At 43.0% G+C, this 16,817-nt stretch overlaps 1 protein-coding gene across 1 annotated transcript in view; it reads left to right on the forward strand.

Moving 5' to 3' along the window:
- The window catches only part of LOC115469670 (mucin-5AC-like), a 92,971-nt gene that overhangs the window by 53,687 nt on the left and 22,467 nt on the right, over positions 1 to 16,817 (forward strand). The window contains exons 19-27 of the mRNA XM_030202458.1: positions 963 to 1,015; positions 3,352 to 3,452; positions 4,872 to 5,023; positions 5,550 to 5,688; positions 5,933 to 6,040; positions 7,055 to 7,234; positions 9,281 to 9,520; positions 9,898 to 10,054; positions 15,990 to 16,118. Of these exons, the coding sequence (XP_030058318.1) occupies positions 963 to 1,015; positions 3,352 to 3,452; positions 4,872 to 5,023; positions 5,550 to 5,688; positions 5,933 to 6,040; positions 7,055 to 7,234; positions 9,281 to 9,520; positions 9,898 to 10,054; positions 15,990 to 16,118 (1,259 nt within the window). The remainder of the gene's footprint in view (positions 1 to 962; positions 1,016 to 3,351; positions 3,453 to 4,871; positions 5,024 to 5,549; positions 5,689 to 5,932; positions 6,041 to 7,054; positions 7,235 to 9,280; positions 9,521 to 9,897; positions 10,055 to 15,989; positions 16,119 to 16,817) is intronic.

Below are 16,817 nucleotides of genomic sequence, written 5' to 3' on the forward strand. Positions count from 1 at the left end.
AGCAACCAGCATTGAATATTCAGGTATGTCTGCTGACCCGGAAGTTAACGGAGTACCAGTTGACATTCAGACTGGCACCCAGTTATCTTGACGCAAAAGGTTAGGCCTTTTTGCTGTCATAAATTTGCTCACTCACGTAGCCGGTTAGAGGATTGAATATGGCCACTAACCAGCTAAGTTAATACTCTTGCACTAACTCCAATCCCGGCCTGCTCCTAACCTAGCCAGTTAGTGGATGCCTTGTTAGTGGTGATATTCAGGGGCACTATTTGGTTATGTGTCACTGAATATCAGTGACAGGAGAGCTTATTGGGGTTTAACTAGGCAGGAGCTCTGCTGCCTAGTTAAATCCTTTTGAATATCTACCCCCTTGTGTTATATAATGTATGTATGAGAGATGGTGGATTCCCAGGAATAGGGGAGAAGGTACACCTATGCCTGCCTCTTCCGCCTGCCATTTTTGAGGAATGCTTCCAAAAGTCTACGTCTATATCTATGATATACATATTCACCATTTTCAGATCCTTTATGGTTGGTATGTAAATGAATATTTTTCTTTCTCTAAAATTCTAAATCTCATTGCAAATACTTTTTTAGTTTGTAGTTCTTTTTCTATTGAGAAAATAGAACTATGTTTTTCTCAGAGATGAGTTAAAAAAATAACTGACAGAGGAAAGCATATGTTCTGGGACCTACCAGAAAAATTATGCCTCAATTGCTAATCCTTTGCTGGAAAATAAGGATGAAAAGAAAAATCCTACATATCACCACAAGTTGGCACTATAGCACTGGGGAGGAAGTGAACAGGATAACTTACAGGCTGCAAGATCTCTTCAAAGACAAACAAAAAAAGAAGTTGTACAAGAGTTTCTGAGATCACACAGGCCCCTTCTTTAGCTGAGAAACATAACAAACAAATAAATAGGCTGATTGTAAAACTAATATCTTACTTTCTTTTACAGTACCTGCACACGTGGAAATCTACAGTGCATTGGAGACGTAGCTAAAAAGCCTGGTAATTGAATTCTGCTCGCATATGCTCAATTTATCTCATTGAATGTTATCTCTTTAACAATAAAGACGGTATGTCTAACCAATATTCAGCATTATTTAACTGGCCAGGAACAGCTCCTGGCCGGTTAAAAAGCACTGAGGGCTTCTTTTACCAAGCCGTTCTAGTGATTCCCACGCGGAAAATGAGAGGAAGCCCAAAGGAATTGAATGGGTTTCCTTTCATTTGCCACACTGAGAATCGCTAGTGCGGCTTTGTAACAGAGGCTCTTAGCTGGCTTAGCGCTAATATTCAGCGCAAAATAGCCGGTTTTATCTGCTGAATATTAGCGCTTAGGGGGAGATTCTAGATATGGTGCCTAAAAAATTGGAGCTGAAATCAGTGCCGACTAAGCGTATTCTATAATCAGTGCCTAGATTTAGTTGACGATTATAGAATATGCTTAGTTGATATTTCAACGCCTAAATCTACACGCATCTATTTACACCAACAAAAATGTGGCATAAATCCCAATGTGTAGATCTAGGCACCCTGGGCCATATTCTATAACTAGGAGCATAAATTTCTGAACGCCCATGAAATACCTATTTCTCTGCCTATAATCACACCCCCTTTTCCCTGCATTCATTAAAAGTTCAGCACACATCGTTACAGAATACGCTTTGCAAACTTGTGTTCCTAAATTCTAGTCAGTGCCAATTAGTGCTCATTATTGATTGTTAAGTGCTGTTATCAGTGCTTATTAGCTTGTTAAGCTTGTTAAGTTACGCGCATTGTTGTAGAATCCGTGCTGGAATCCTCTAGCTGCGCTATATAGAATCTGGGGGTTAGTGCATAGGGCCAGATTCTATATATGACGCCTGATTTGCGTGCCAAAATCCAGATGCATTCTAAAACTATATGTATAACTTAATTGGCTTAACAATCAAATCAGCGTTTTTAATAGCACTTAACAAGCAATAATGAGCACTAATTGACAATAATTGCAAGTTATGCGCACAACTCAGTAAGTGCATTCTGTAATGAACTGTGCCTAAATGATGAAGTGCAAAGATCAAAATAAATGCATGCAGTTCAAAAGGGGTGTGTTTATGGACAATGTTTATGGGCGTTTTATGGGTGTTCCAAAATTTACATGTATAGTTATATAATACAGCCCAGTCAGTCTAAATCTATGCGCTGGGATTTGCACCAGGTTTTCACTGATGTAAATGGATGTGCGCAGATTTAGGTGCAATGATATCGACTAAGCGTATTCTATATACCGCATGCAAATCTTATAGAATACGCTTAGGGAAAACTGAGGGGCCCTTTTACTTAGGCGCACCTAAAAGTGGCTTGCACTGGTGTAGGCACGTGCTTTGGATGCGCACAGGTCAATTTTTCAATGTGCCTGGAAAAAAAGCATTTTTTTGTGGCTGAAAATGAATGGCAAAATTAAAACCAGCGCACATCCATTTTGGATGTGAGACCTTACCGCCAGCCATTGACTTAGCAGTAAGGCCTTACGTGTTAATGACCTACGCATGCCAAATGCCACTTGGCGCGCATAGCGGACACACACCAGAAAATAAAAATTTGACGTGTGCCAAAAATGAATCTACCGCAAAAGCCAAGCAGTAGCCGGGCTGTAATTCCCAATTGGTGCACGTTTGGCGCCTGTAGACGCTTATGCGGCTTAGAATAGGGACTCTCAGTTAGCTATTAACATGGAAATTAGCATGTGATAAGTGCTAAGGTACCATGTTAACATGAGACCCGATATTCAAAGGATTTATGCTCCTAAATTTGAGTTCAGCTTATAAATTGACATCTTTGAAAATGTACTAGGGCTGAGTCCATAACTTCAGACTCATAATTTCACTAAACTCTTACATTTAGGAACTCAGCATTGCTTTACAGTACTAAGCTTATAAATTAGATTTACAAATCTAGGCAAATGAATAGTAGTTCTACATTTCTAAGTATAATTTTTAGCTCCTAAATAGGCTTAAATTTAGGAGCTGAACTTGGGAGCATAAATTTAGATGCTTCGCTGTTTTTGGAATATTGGCACCCGTGGTACCTGAGTTTACTGTCAGCAACATGGCTAAGTGAAAAGGCTCCTCCATAGAACAAATTCAGAATTGGTTTAGCCTGGCCCATGTAACAGGAAGCTATTTGGTATCCCTAGCTCTGTAAAGAAGGCCTGAACCTATTAATTCACTTTATGTGGTTCTAAATGTGTGTTTTGAAGAATATCTTTGGAATATACATCAGACTGGCAGAGGTGTCTTGATGGTCCTACAGTTGGCATTACCCTTATCTCACAAAATGTCCCTGCCTATTTTCTCTTTCAGAATGCCTTGCTCCAATGTTCTACTTTGATTGCTCTAATGCCACTGCAGGAACTAAAGGATCTGAATGTCAAAGAACTTGCCAGTCCTTTGCTACGGAATGTGTAAGTTTTACACAGCTTTGATCAACTGCAATCGGAGGATTTGAGATGCATTACAGTTCAGAAAAAAACTGGATTAAGGCAGAGCTTCACTCCAGACCATCCTAAGGGTCCCATTTACTAAGACGCACTAGAGGCACATTAGTGCTTTTGGCATGCGCTAACTGTGTAAGCACCCACAATATTCCTACGGGCGCCTACACAGCGCACACTAATTTTGTGCACTCGTTAAAAACGCTAGTGCACCTTAGTAAACAGAGTCCTAAGTCTAAAATGAGCTGTTTGACCAGTGCCACAGCAGCTTCTGAAAATGTTAACTGCCAAATTACTCAATTTTAGCTTGAATGGACGAACATGAGATAAAAGTCAAAGAACAACTGAGGGGTCAGTATTCAGCCTGCGTTTTTTGGCCATCACTGGCAGTATCCTCGGATGTTCAATGCTAGGGCATGTCCGGGCACTGGCATTACATAAGAACATAAGCGTTGCCATATGGGGACAGACTGAAGGTCCATCAAGCCCCGTATCCTGTTTCCAACAGATGCCAATCCAGGACATAAGTACCTGGCAAGATCCCAGACAATAAAACAGATTTTAGAAATAAGCAGTGGATTTTCCCCAAGTCTATCTTAATAGTGGCTTATGGACTTTTCTTTTAAGAAATTATCCAAACCTTTTTAAAACCCTGCTAAGCTACTTTTACCACATTCACTGGTAATGAATTTCAGAGTTTAATTACATGTTGAGTGAAGAAATATTTTCTCTGATTTGTTTTAAATTTACTATTTTGTAGCTTCATTGCGTGCCCCCTAGCCCTTGTATTTTTGGAAAGAATAAACAAGCAATTCACATCTACTCATTCCACTCCACTCAGTATTTTATAGACCTCTATCATACCTCCTCTCAGCCGATGTGTGGTAGTAACAGTTGATGTAAAATGTATTTATGGAATAAGCTTCCAGTGAGGAAGTACTCAAAGAACACAGGGTTGAACTGGCTAAGCTGTACTGTAAAGAGTGTGGATAAATATCACAGGGTAGTGGGTAATGCTCTACTCCTGACTTCCTGCTCTTGGCTATTAGAGAAGTGATGTGATTGAAGATTTATTTTATTTTATTTTTTTATGCATTTAAACAAATTATTCTGCAAGTGAAACATACACTTGGCAAGGAACATCAGGTTCTGTTGGTAACAGTATTAATTTAAGGCAAAATGAAGTAACATATAAAGAAAATCCAACATTATATAGAACCTTCTGAAAAGTCCACTATTAAGGGGGAATGAAGGTTTAATAAGGAGAAAACCAAAGATTACAAAGATTTTTAAGTGCAGAATGTTTCAAAGGTTGCTTGTTCCATTCTTTTTGTAAAATGCTGCGAGTCTAGTTTATACCTTTTTGATGGGTTTTCCATGGTTTTACAGTACAGCACACAGTGTGTCTCTGGCTGTGTGTGCCCTGAGGGCTTGGTGTCTGATAGCAAAGGTGGCTGTATCCCTGAGGAACAGTGTCCCTGCATTCACAATGAGATCAAGTATCAGCCTGGAGAGAACATCAAGGTCAACTGTAACACTTGGTATGTGTATGAAGAGTATTTTATACAGCACGGATGGATGTGGTTCTTTTTTTCTAGGAGTTATTCATTTATGTACAGAAACTTTACTGCTTTCCATCCCATGTATGAGAAAAAACAGGTGGAAGGGGGATGGGGTTTGATATACCATCTTTCTGTGGTTACAACCAAAGCAGTTTACATATTATATATAGGTAGTTATTTTGTACGCAGGGCATTGGAGGGTTAAGTGACTTGCCCAGAGTCACAAGGAGGTGTAGTGGGAATTGAACCCACTTTCCCAGGATCATAGTCTGCTGCACTAACCATTAGACTAGTCCTCAAATTCTGTACTTTGCTATCTTGATTTGTAGAATAAATCAGAATTTGTGTTAATATTTTATTTGCGATAGTACCAAGACTAATTACAGAAAAGCTAATACATATATTTTTATTGGTCCCATTTGAATTACATTTCATTGAAGTGATACTTATTTAAAAAAGAAGGAAATTGCTGTTCTTTCCATTAAGATTTTTCTCCCTTTCACAGTACATGTAAGAACAGAATGTGGCAGTGTACCAATAACCCCTGTCTGGGAACTTGTGCTGTCTATGGAGATGGGCATTATATCACCTTCGATGCCAAGCGTTACAGCTTCAGTGGAGACTGTGAATATACCTTGGTCCAGGTAGATAGCTCCACTTTCCTACTGATTTAGAAGTAACTCATATCCTGTAGCAATCTATAATGGGTTGTTACATATAACTGTATGTATGCATGTATGTTATGTCTCTTTTGTGAAACATATTCAAACCACTGATGAAGTCCTAGGATGTAAACTGTAGAGAACCCTATTGGGGAGATGGCAGTATACAAACAATAAATTGATATTGATATTGAAATGATCAGTGACAATTCGCTTTTCTTTCTAGGACCATTGTAATAACCCTTCTGAGGGCACTTTCAGAGTGATCACTGAGAACATCCCTTGTGGCACCACTGGAACCACATGCTCCAAGGCCATTAAACTCTTCCTGGGGGTGAGTAGCTTTTCAGTTATTTTGGATAAGGTAAATCTCCATCTAGTCACCACAAAGACCAAGGTTTAAGTACAGCTCATAGACGTTCTAGGAGAGTTGGCAAGATGGGATAGATGGATAGATAGATGATTGATAGATGAAGAGATTCTGTAGTAGTTTAGCGAAGCATCATCTGTAATGATGTACAGATCTCCTAGGGATTATATATATATTTTTGCCATGTAGAGTACTCCAAAGCTGCAGGTTTTTGTTGTAATCTATGGATATCCCATGATCAGCTACATGTACAGCAGTGGAGTTGCCAAAAGATGCACCAATTGTCCATTACAATTTGCATCTAAGAAATGCCTCCACTGTCCAAGCTCTTTTAAATTAGCTTTTTTTCATAACATATTTTTATGGTGCATCTCCATATTTAAATATATTCATGTTTGTGTGACTTGCTCTATTCAAACTAGATCTTCTTCATATAAGAACAACTAGAGTTCCAGTATCCAAAGATTCCTATTAGCTAGGACCAATCATGGGCTTCAGCTCATGTTCCATTATCTAGAATAAAGGTCATTATCCAAAAATTCTCAACTAGTTCTATTTTATCTGGAAAGATGTCTATCATCCAAAATTTGTGGGGGATCTCCATTTATCAATAAACATTCATTTTCTGGAATACCCCTGGTCCCAATCCTTTTGATTTTAAGGTGCTCTACTGTATTTTTCTCATTACCAGTGACCATGTTTGATGTCATCTTCAATAATTTAAGACATTTTGGTGAAACTCACTCTCAAACTTTTTCTTCCTCAGTGGACAGGTTCCCATAGTGTTACATTAGATACATTAAAGAAGTTTCTAGTTACTGTTTGAAAGTAGAATCACTATTTATAAGTACAAATACAGATGTCTGCTTTGTTAATTTGCAGATAAATGCCCTACAAGCAAAAGTGAAATTAAGTCATAGTTTAGAGGTACTTTGTGACTTATGGTAATTATCTTTTTTGGAATGTTCCCTTTTTTAGACTTACGAGCTGATACTTAGTGATGAGAACTTTGAGGTGGTCGAGAGAGGCACTGGTGTAGAGGTACCCTACACAGTCCGTTACATGGGCATCTACCTATTGATTGAGGCCAAAAATGGACTCATACTTACATGGGATAAGAAGACCACCGTATTCATCAAACTCACTGCAAATTTCAAGGTTAGCTTTGGAAGATAGAAGTTTTTGTTCATTTGCATTGAAGAGGAGACACAAAACTTAAAAGAAATTGCAATAGTAATTTAGGAGGATTTGCACAGTGACATGTAGACCAAATTGCACAATACATAGAGTTAAACGTACATGTCCTGGCTGGCCCTGTGGCTGTGTGCTACATGTGGAGGACCTGGATTTGTTTCTCAGGTAAGATCTTGTTTCCTGAGCTGGTTGCACCAGAGGATGCTACAGATGAAGTGTTCATAGTTCTTGCGAAGGAAAGGGTTCCAGTGATTATAGTGATAGTCAGTGCCCTTTAAAGAATCTAGCTTAATACCAATTCCTGCACCCAAGCTTTAAGTGCCACACTTATGCCTGCTGCAACCAAGTGTAAAGGCTGGTGCCCATGTTGGGTGCACAGATCCAGTATTCTATGACTGTGCGCGCAACATGTTGGAATACCCTCAACATGCCCATGTCCATGCCCCCTTTTGAGATTCACTCTATGGGAGTTAGATGCACTGCCTTATAGAATAGTGCATGGCCAGATGAGTGTGCAAATTCTAATGGGTGCCAATTAACATCAGTAATTGGTTGTTAGCATCCAATTATTGATGGTTAACAGCTCATTAGCCAATTGATTTGCGTCTTGGGAGAAATTTGAGCACCATATATAGAATCCAGAGGTATGTGCACATAGTGTGCACTTTCCTTAAAGAGTGTGTGCTATTTGTATACAGTGCGCACCAGGGGCGGACTGACCATATGGGCATCCGAGCAGTGCCTGTGGGCCCAGGGCTGTGTGTGTGTGTGTGTGTGGGGGGGGGGGGGGCAGTGCTTCCCTCCCACATGCCCGATGTGCAATGTCCTTCTATCTCTAACGGGACCGGGACTCAGATGCCCCATCTCCTCTCCCTCCTGTGCTCCCATCCCCCAACCCCCCTCCCTTTGCAGGCAGGGGTACCAGCAGCTGAATCAGCCATCTGCTGCTGACGCCGGAACTTCCCTCTGCTGCAGCCCACCCCCCCTTCTGATGTCAATTCCTTCTTCCAAAAGCGCGGGCCATGGCAGAGAGGAGTTCCTGTGTAGATGGCCGATTTAGCTGCAGGACCAAAGGAAAAGGTCAGTGGCAGGGGGAGAGGGAGGCAGCTGGACTGGGGGAAGGGGGCAGCAGCAGGACCAGGGGGCCCTGACCATTCTCAGTCCTCCCCTGGTCCCAATATTACACACATGCACATACTATCAGGAAAGAGGGCTTACTATATGCAAAGAGCACGCACTCTTTAAGGAACGCACTCACTATGTGCATATAATGGCACTCCTATCAGCAAATGACATTCAGCTGAAACAACTGCCCATCCCTAGAAGAAATGACCAGACCCAATGAAAGAAAAAAGATGTATATGAGGGAAAGGCAATAAGTTGATGGGTCGATATTCAAAGTGATTTAAGCAACCGGGAGAGGTTCCTGGCCAGTTAAAGAGCTATTTCATGAGTGGTCCTACAGTAGAGTTGTCACTTATGCAGTTAGGTGACGATATTCAGCACTAAACCTCCTTAGTTAACTGGACAAATTGGACCACATAAAACTCAGTGCTGTCTTTATCTGGTTTCACTTAGGTGGTTTAGTGCTGAATAACTGGCCATACAAACTCAACTATTCAATGCAGAGGAGTGGCCTAGTGGTTAGGGTGGTGGACTTTGGTCCTGGGGGACTGAGTTCAATTCCCACTTCAGGCACAGGCAGCTCCTTGTGACTCTGGGCAAGTCACTTAACTTTCCATTTCCCCATGTAAGCCACATTGAGCCTGCCATGAGTGGGAAAGCGTGCGGTACAAATGTAACAAAAAAAATATCAGACATGGCCCAGCATTGAAAATTGGAGCATAAAGCTGCTGGCAGCTAAAAAACACTCAACCCCACCAGGGGAATATTTATCCCTGAAATTCCATACAGACTGCATATAGGACAATGGCATTTCCTGCGGAAACCAAGAATGTGTTATCAATTTTTACTGCAGCTTTGTTAAATATTTTGGTTATTGTCCCACAGGGAAAGGTTTGTGGTCTTTGTGGAAACTATGATGAGAATGGCAACAATGACTTTACCACCAGAAGCCAGTCTGTTGTTGGAGATGTACTAGAATTTGGAAACAGCTGGAAATTCTCTCCAACATGTCCAGATGCAGTGGAACCCAAGGACCCTTGTTCTAAGAACCCTTACAGAAAATCTTGGGCGCAGAAGCAGTGTAGCATCATTACTAGTCAAGCATTCGCTACTTGCCACACTCAGGTACTATTCACCAAATATTCTGAGCACATTTCCCCTCACTTGGGAGAAATCTGTATTTGCTTAAGAGAAGCTTCGTAGCTGGTAAGGAGTAAACACACCAACCACAATGACACCAGCTTGTCAGTGGCCTATGAGTGGGTATTTAAAATATTTATATGATTTCTTCATAGTTTGCTAGAGGATTTGGTTACTTTGCTGTTTTTATTGATGATCTTGTGGTTTTCCATGTCTGAAGCATAATAGGTGCTGCTACCATTTCATTCAAAATGAAAAAAGTCACGTTCTAAGGCTTTGCAGTAACATCTGAGAAGAATGCAATCATGCTGATGCAAACATTTCAGGTTCAGAGTGATAAACTGCTGTATTCCTTTCCTCAGGTTGATCCAATTAAATATTATGATGCCTGTGTGACTGATGCTTGTGCCTGTGACACTGGAGGAGACTGTGAATGCTTCTGCACAGCAGTTGCTTCCTATGCCCAGGCATGTAGTGAGGTCGGGGTCTGTGTGGCTTGGAGAACCCCTACAATCTGTCGTAAGTATTATTCTGTAACTTAAGAGACACCTAGGATTCAGTCAAAGCGTCTAACATGGGGGGAGTTTGGACAAATTCCTAGAAGAGAAATCTATAAACAGTTATTTATCTATTTTCAGTTTTTATATACTGCCTAGACCTAAGCGGTTTACAAAGTTCTTTTTCAGGTACTGGTACTGTCCCTAATGGGTTCACAATCTAGTACTATATTGTACATGGGGCAATGGAGGGCTAAGTGACTTGGCCAAGGTCACACGGAGCTGCAGAGGGAACCGAACCCAGTTTCCCATGATCTCAACCCACTGCTGACCATTCCCCAGGTCCGCAGTTTCCCAGGTCTACTAAGTAGACCTCGAAATGCTACTTCTGGGAGGGAATTAGAAGGAATGGCTGTGTTCTTTCAGATCTGCTGGATACATCTGAATGACAAAAAAGATATAGTGGAATTAGAAAAGGTGCTGAGAAGGGTGATGAAAATGATAAAGGGGATGGGATGACTTCCCTATGAGGAAAGGCTATAGTGGCTGGGGCTCTTCAGCTCGGAGAAAAGACGGCTGAGGGGAGATATGATAGAGGTCTATAAAATAATGAGTGGAGTGGAGTAGGTAGATGTGAAGCATCTGTTTGCGCTTTCCAAAAATACTAGGACTAGGGGGCATGCGATGAAGCCACAAAGTAGTAAATTTAAAACAAATTGGAGAAGCTTTTCTCTCACTCAACGTGTAATTCAACTCTGGAATTTGTTGCCAGAAAATGTGGTAAAGGCAGTTAGCATAGCAGAGTTTAAAAAAGGTTTGGATGGCTTCCTAAAGGAAAAGTGCATAGACCATTATTAAATTGGACTTGGGGAAAATCCACTATTTCTGGGATCAGCAGCATAAAATGTTTTGTACTTTTTTGGGGATCTTGCCAGGTATATGTGATGATTGGCTTCTGTTGGAAACAGGATGCAGGGCTTGATGGACCTTTGGTCTGTCCCAGTGTGGCAATACGTATGTACTTATGACAAGGATTGGTTACTGTTGGATATAGGATTTTGGGCTTGAAGGACCTTTATGTTCTTTTGAAGGGATAACTAGAGGGGGGCTAGGAATGAGAGGGGAGAATGATTGAGTTGCAAGGAAAGTTTAAATCAAAGAAAAGGAATATTACATGTGTTATAACCTTCCAGCTCTAGACTAGGGATCCTACCTCTGAAGCAAGAGTATATACTTAACCAGACTTACTCACAGTAGGGAATTTTAAATAAGGGAGATCAATTTTGAAAATCACTGTGGGCTTGCAAGCTTATTTTCAAAGGGAAACATTTATGACCCAGCAGGGATCATGAGTACAAAAGAAACCCCAGAATTTACAGGTGCAAACACTTTACACTGTGAAGTATGCAAAAGAAGTTAAAAGCAAACTCCTCAGGGCCGATATTCAATGTGATCTCAACAGCCAGAAATGGTTCCTAGCCAGTTAAATCACCTGTTTGAGGCTAACCGGTCATTTTCAGCTGCACTTAACCAGCTGGCGCTGAACTCAAAACCGGCTCTTTTGGGGACGTTCTGGGGCGGAGTATTCAGAAATTAACCAGCCAGGTTAACCCACGATCTCTTCATCTCCCATTCCCTTCAACTGCTCGCCCTAACTGAAACCTGGCTCACCCCTGACAACTCTGCCTCAATTGCGGCCCTATGCCACGGAGGCTATCTTTTCTCCCATTCACCCTGCCCAGTTGGTCGCGGAGGCGGCATAGGGCTACTACTTTTGCCCTCCTGCAGTTTTCAACCTCTCCACCTACCTCAGTCTCACTGCTTCTCATCCTTTGAAGTCCACTCCATCCGTCTATTCCACCCGCTGCCACTCAGAGTTGCAGTCATATACCGCCCCCCTAATAAGTCCCTCCCTTCCTTCCTTACCAACTTTGGTGCCTGGCTCTCCGTCTTTCTTGAGCCCTCATCCCCATCCCTCATTCTTGGTGACTTCAACATACACATTGATAACCCATCCGACTCATATGTTTCTCAGTTCCTCACTCTTACCTCCTCCTTCAACCTCCAACTGAGCTCCTCCATCCCTACTCACAAATCTGGCCACTGTCTTGATCTCGTCCTCTCTTCTACTTGCTCACCCTCCAATTTCCGCGCATCAGCTCTTCCTGTCTCTGACCATCACCTAATCACATTCACACTTCAGCACCCTCCCCCTCAATCTCGCCCAACACTAAATACTACTTCCAGAAATCTCCAGGCTGTTGACCCCCTCACCTTATCCTCTAGTATCTCTGATCTCCTCCCTTCCATCCTGTCCTCCGAATCTGTTGACAAAGCTGTCTCCACTTACAATGCCACTCTTTCCTCTGCTCTAGACACCCTTGCACCGTCCATCTCCCGTCCCACAAGGCGTACCAATCCCCAGCCCTGGCTGACCCCTTGCATCCGATACCTTCGCTCCTGCGCCCGTTCGGCTGAACGCCTCTGGAGGAAATCTCGCACCCATACTGATTTTATTCACTTCAAATTCATGCTATCCTCCTTCCAATCCTCCCTATTCCTCGCCAAGCAGGACTATTACACCCAATTGACTAATTCTCTCAGCTCTAACCCTCATCGTCTCTTCGCCACCCTCAACTCCCTCCTCAAAGTGCCCTCTGCTCCCACCCCCCCTCACTCTCTCCTCAATCTCTGGCTGACTACTTCCGTGACAAGGTCCAGAAGATCAACCTTGAATTCACCACCAAACCTTCTCCTCCTCTTCATCCTATAACCCACTCTCTCAACCAACCAACCAACTTCTCCTCTTTTCCTGATATCACCGAAGAGGAAACCGCCCATCTCCTCTCCTCCTCGAAATCCACCACCTGTTCCTCAGACCCCATCCCCACCAACCTACTTCGCACCATCGCTCCTACTATCACCCCCACCATCTGTCATATCCTCAACCTCTCTCTCTCCACTGCAACTGTCCCTGACGCCTTCAAACATGCTGTGGTCACACCACTCCTCAAAAAACCATCTCTTGACCCTACCTGTCACTCCAATTACTGCCCCATTTCCCTCCTGCCCTTCCTCTCCAAGATACTTGAACGCGCCGTTCACAGCCGCTGCATTGATTTTCTCTCCTCTCATGCCATCCTCGATCCGCTTCAATCCGGCTTTCGCCCCCTACACTCGACAGAAACGGCACTATCTAAAGTCTGCAAAGACCTGTTCCTCGCCAAATCCAAAAGTCACTACTCCATCCTCATCCTCCTCGACCTATCCGCCGCTTTTGACACTGTCAATCACAACCTACTTCTTGACACACTGTCCTCCTTTGGATTCCAGGGCTCTGTCCTCTCCTGGTTCTCCTCTTATCTCTCCCATCGTACCTTCAGAGTACACTCTCATGGTTCGTCCTCCTCCCCTATCCCGCTCTCTGTTGGAGTTCCTCAGGGATCTGTCCTTGGGCTCCTCCTTTTTTCAATCTACACCTCTTCCTTAGGCTCCCTGATCTCATCTCATGGTTTCCACTATCATCTTTATGCTGACGACACCCAGCTGTATCTCTCCACACCAGACATCACTGCGGAATCCCAGGCCAAAGTATTGGCCTGCTTATCCGACATTGCTGCCTGGATGTCCAACTGCCACCTGAAACTGAACATGGCCAAGACTGAACTTATTGTTTTCCCACCCAAACCCACTTCTCCTCTCCCTTCACTCTCTATCTCAGTTGATAACACCCTCATCATCCCTGTCTCATCCGCCCGCAACCTCGGTGTCATCTTCGACTCCTCCCTCTCCTTCTCTGCGCATATCCAGCAGAAAGCCAAGACATGTCGCTTCTTCCTCTACAACATTAGCAAAATTCGCCCCTTCCTTTCTGAGCACACCACCCGAACTCTCATCACCTCTCGCCTTGACTACTGCAACCTACTCCTCACCGGCCTCCCACTTAGCCACCTATCCCCCCTTCAGTCCATCCAGAACTCTGCAGCACATCTTATCTTCTGCCTTGACCGATATACTCATGTCACCCCTTTCCTCAAGTCACTTCACTGGCTTCCAATCAGATACCGCATACAGTTCAAGCTTCTCCTACTAACCTACAAATGCACTCGATCTGCAGCCCTTCCTTACCTCTCTACCCTCATCTCCCCTTATGTCCCTACCTGTAACCTCCGCTCTCAAGACAAATCCCTCCTTTCGGTACCTTTCTCCACCACTGCCAACTCTAGGCTCCGCCCTTTCTGCCTCGCCTCACCCCATGCTTGGAACAAACTCCCTGAGCCCATACACCAGGCCCCCTCTCTACCCATCTTCAAATCATTGCTCAAAGCCCACCTCTTCAATGTCGCTTTCGGCACCTAATCACAACACCTCTAATCAGGAAATCTAGACTACCCCAACTTGACATTTCGTCCTTTAGATTGTAAGCTCTTCTGAGCAGGGACCGTCCTTAATTATTAATTTGTACAGCGCTGCGTAACCCTAGTAGCGCTCTAGAAATGTTAAGTAGTAGTAGTAGTAGTAGTAACAAATAGGACCGCATAAAAGTCAGTCCTGTTTTTAGATGGTAACCCATAGCCAGTTAAGAAGTACTGAATATTGCACATAACCGGATATGTGTTAGCTGGCTCTGTAAACCCGGAAACACAATACAGGTGTCTGGACATGGCCAAGCATTGAATTTCCGGGTTTAGTGCTGGAGGCAGTCAGCAAAATGCTCATCGCCGCCAGCTGAATAGTGAGTCCCCCCTATGCCTGAGAGAATGTTTTGCTGTCCAGGCAGTTACCCGGTTAGTGGACTAAATATTGCCACTCACCAGATAAATGCCAACTCTATTGGGCTCAGCCCTTGGACTCCCTGCACTACTTGGATAGGGCTGAATTGGTCTGTCTGGATTTTCAGCAGCATTGTCCAGATGATGCTGCTGAAAATCCTGTTATGGACCTGGTGAGTGGTATGAATAAGTTATTCCTACTCAGCTAAGTCCTACTGAATATGAACCCCTTTAATTTTTTGCAAATGTTTCAGCCAAGGGACATTTGGGGAACAATTTTATGAAGTAATTTCCAAGTATATGTGGCAATATGCATGCATGAATTGGATTTTATAGAATAGTGACAGGTATAAGCATATGTGCAATGGCATGACCATGTGTACTTTTGTTGTAAGCATTGCTGGAGGCACAGTCTTGGTGGGACCATGGGCATAGTTCACAAGTGCACACATTGATCATAAAATATGTGAACTGTAAACATACTTGCAAACATTACATATTTGCACCTGCTCTCGAACAGCTGTAAATCCCTGTGCCTGCCTTCAAGGTGCAATTTCTGCTACCTGTGTGCCTTTCTAAAATAGAGGCTAAGTAGGTGCCTACTCTGCCTCTCCACCTGGGCAACTCTGTTATAAAATTACCCCCCTCATGCCACTGTTTCTGGGAACGGTGAAACTGGTGCTCTAGATTCAAGACCCCTGACGCTGTTCTGCTCTTCTAAAATGTAATGAGTGAGAACTTGGGAGCATGCTTACAGTTTTGCGTCACTTGCACTCGTAAATGTAGAGACAACTGATACTTATGTACCTAAGTGACAGCAATGCAACTGAGTGCTATTCTGTAAGGGGGCAAAGGGGGAGGAGCATGGATAGGACTGTATTTACATACTCAACTTACAGAGTACTGGAAGCTACGCACATCTCTGCTGCATTTAAGTGCCCGCAGTTCCTCCAGGCCTATGAGTGGTGTAACTGTGGGCATGTAAATGATAGGTGTGTCGATATCGAGTTATGTTAATATTCTGTAACAGAATCTGGGCACTCAGATGCCATTATTGAATAGATTCTCACTTCACAGCATCAGGGCGCCTAAAAGGAGGTGCCCACTTATAGAATTGCCCCGCCCCCGTGCAGTCGCTTATGATACCTAAAATAACCTGCTCTTATTATATTTATTCTCATGTAGCTCTGTTCTGTGATTTCTACAATCATGGTGGGGAATGTGAGTGGCACTATAAGCCCTGTGGAGCCCCTTGTATGAAGACCTGCAGGAATCCGAGTGGAAAATGTCTTTATGACGTACCAGGTTTAGAAGGTAAGAGAATCTCTGCACGTTTGCTTTCTTTTCATCTGTAGGCCATTGAGCAGAAACTGTGAATAGTCTCTTCAGACATCTGTTGTTTTCACATTTTGCAAACGAGATTGGAATTTATGTCTGCCATTATGCTTATTAGTCAAAAATACCTCAACAACGTTATGATTTTAGGGATCCACTAAATAGTGTTTTATAACCAAATATTGTTTTATAGTAGAGAATTTCTCTGCATTAGTATATATAATGCCAGAGCATCCCACAAGACGTGGGGAATGATTGTGCTCTTGTGTCATTTCTGCCAAAGTGTCCCCCTAAGCAGCTCAAAGCTGCATGGATGTCTTTCACTGGTGTTCTTTCCAGTAAGGATGATGCTTGGATAACCTGTTTTCAATCTTGAGGGACAAGTCCCTGCCTGTTCCTTGTGATTGAAAGCATGATATTCATGCATAACTCCCTTAGAAGAAATTTTGATTACTAGGGTGTACAGCCTAAAATGTTCATTTTGTTTAGTTTCCCATGTCATTTATGTCATATCAGGTTTTTAAACATTTTTGCATTTTGGGAGCCGATATGGGCACAATGGGGCCGATATTCAGACCATGGGAGGTAGCCAGACTGCCTCCCATGGTCAACACTGAGCCAGGATATTCAATGCCAGGCTGTTTCCGGTGACTGGCATTGAATATCCGGTTTATTTTT

Source organism: Microcaecilia unicolor, chromosome 4 (genome assembly GCF_901765095.1).
Source record: "Microcaecilia unicolor chromosome 4, aMicUni1.1, whole genome shotgun sequence".
Classification (NCBI taxonomy): domain Eukaryota; kingdom Metazoa; phylum Chordata; class Amphibia; order Gymnophiona; family Siphonopidae; genus Microcaecilia; species Microcaecilia unicolor.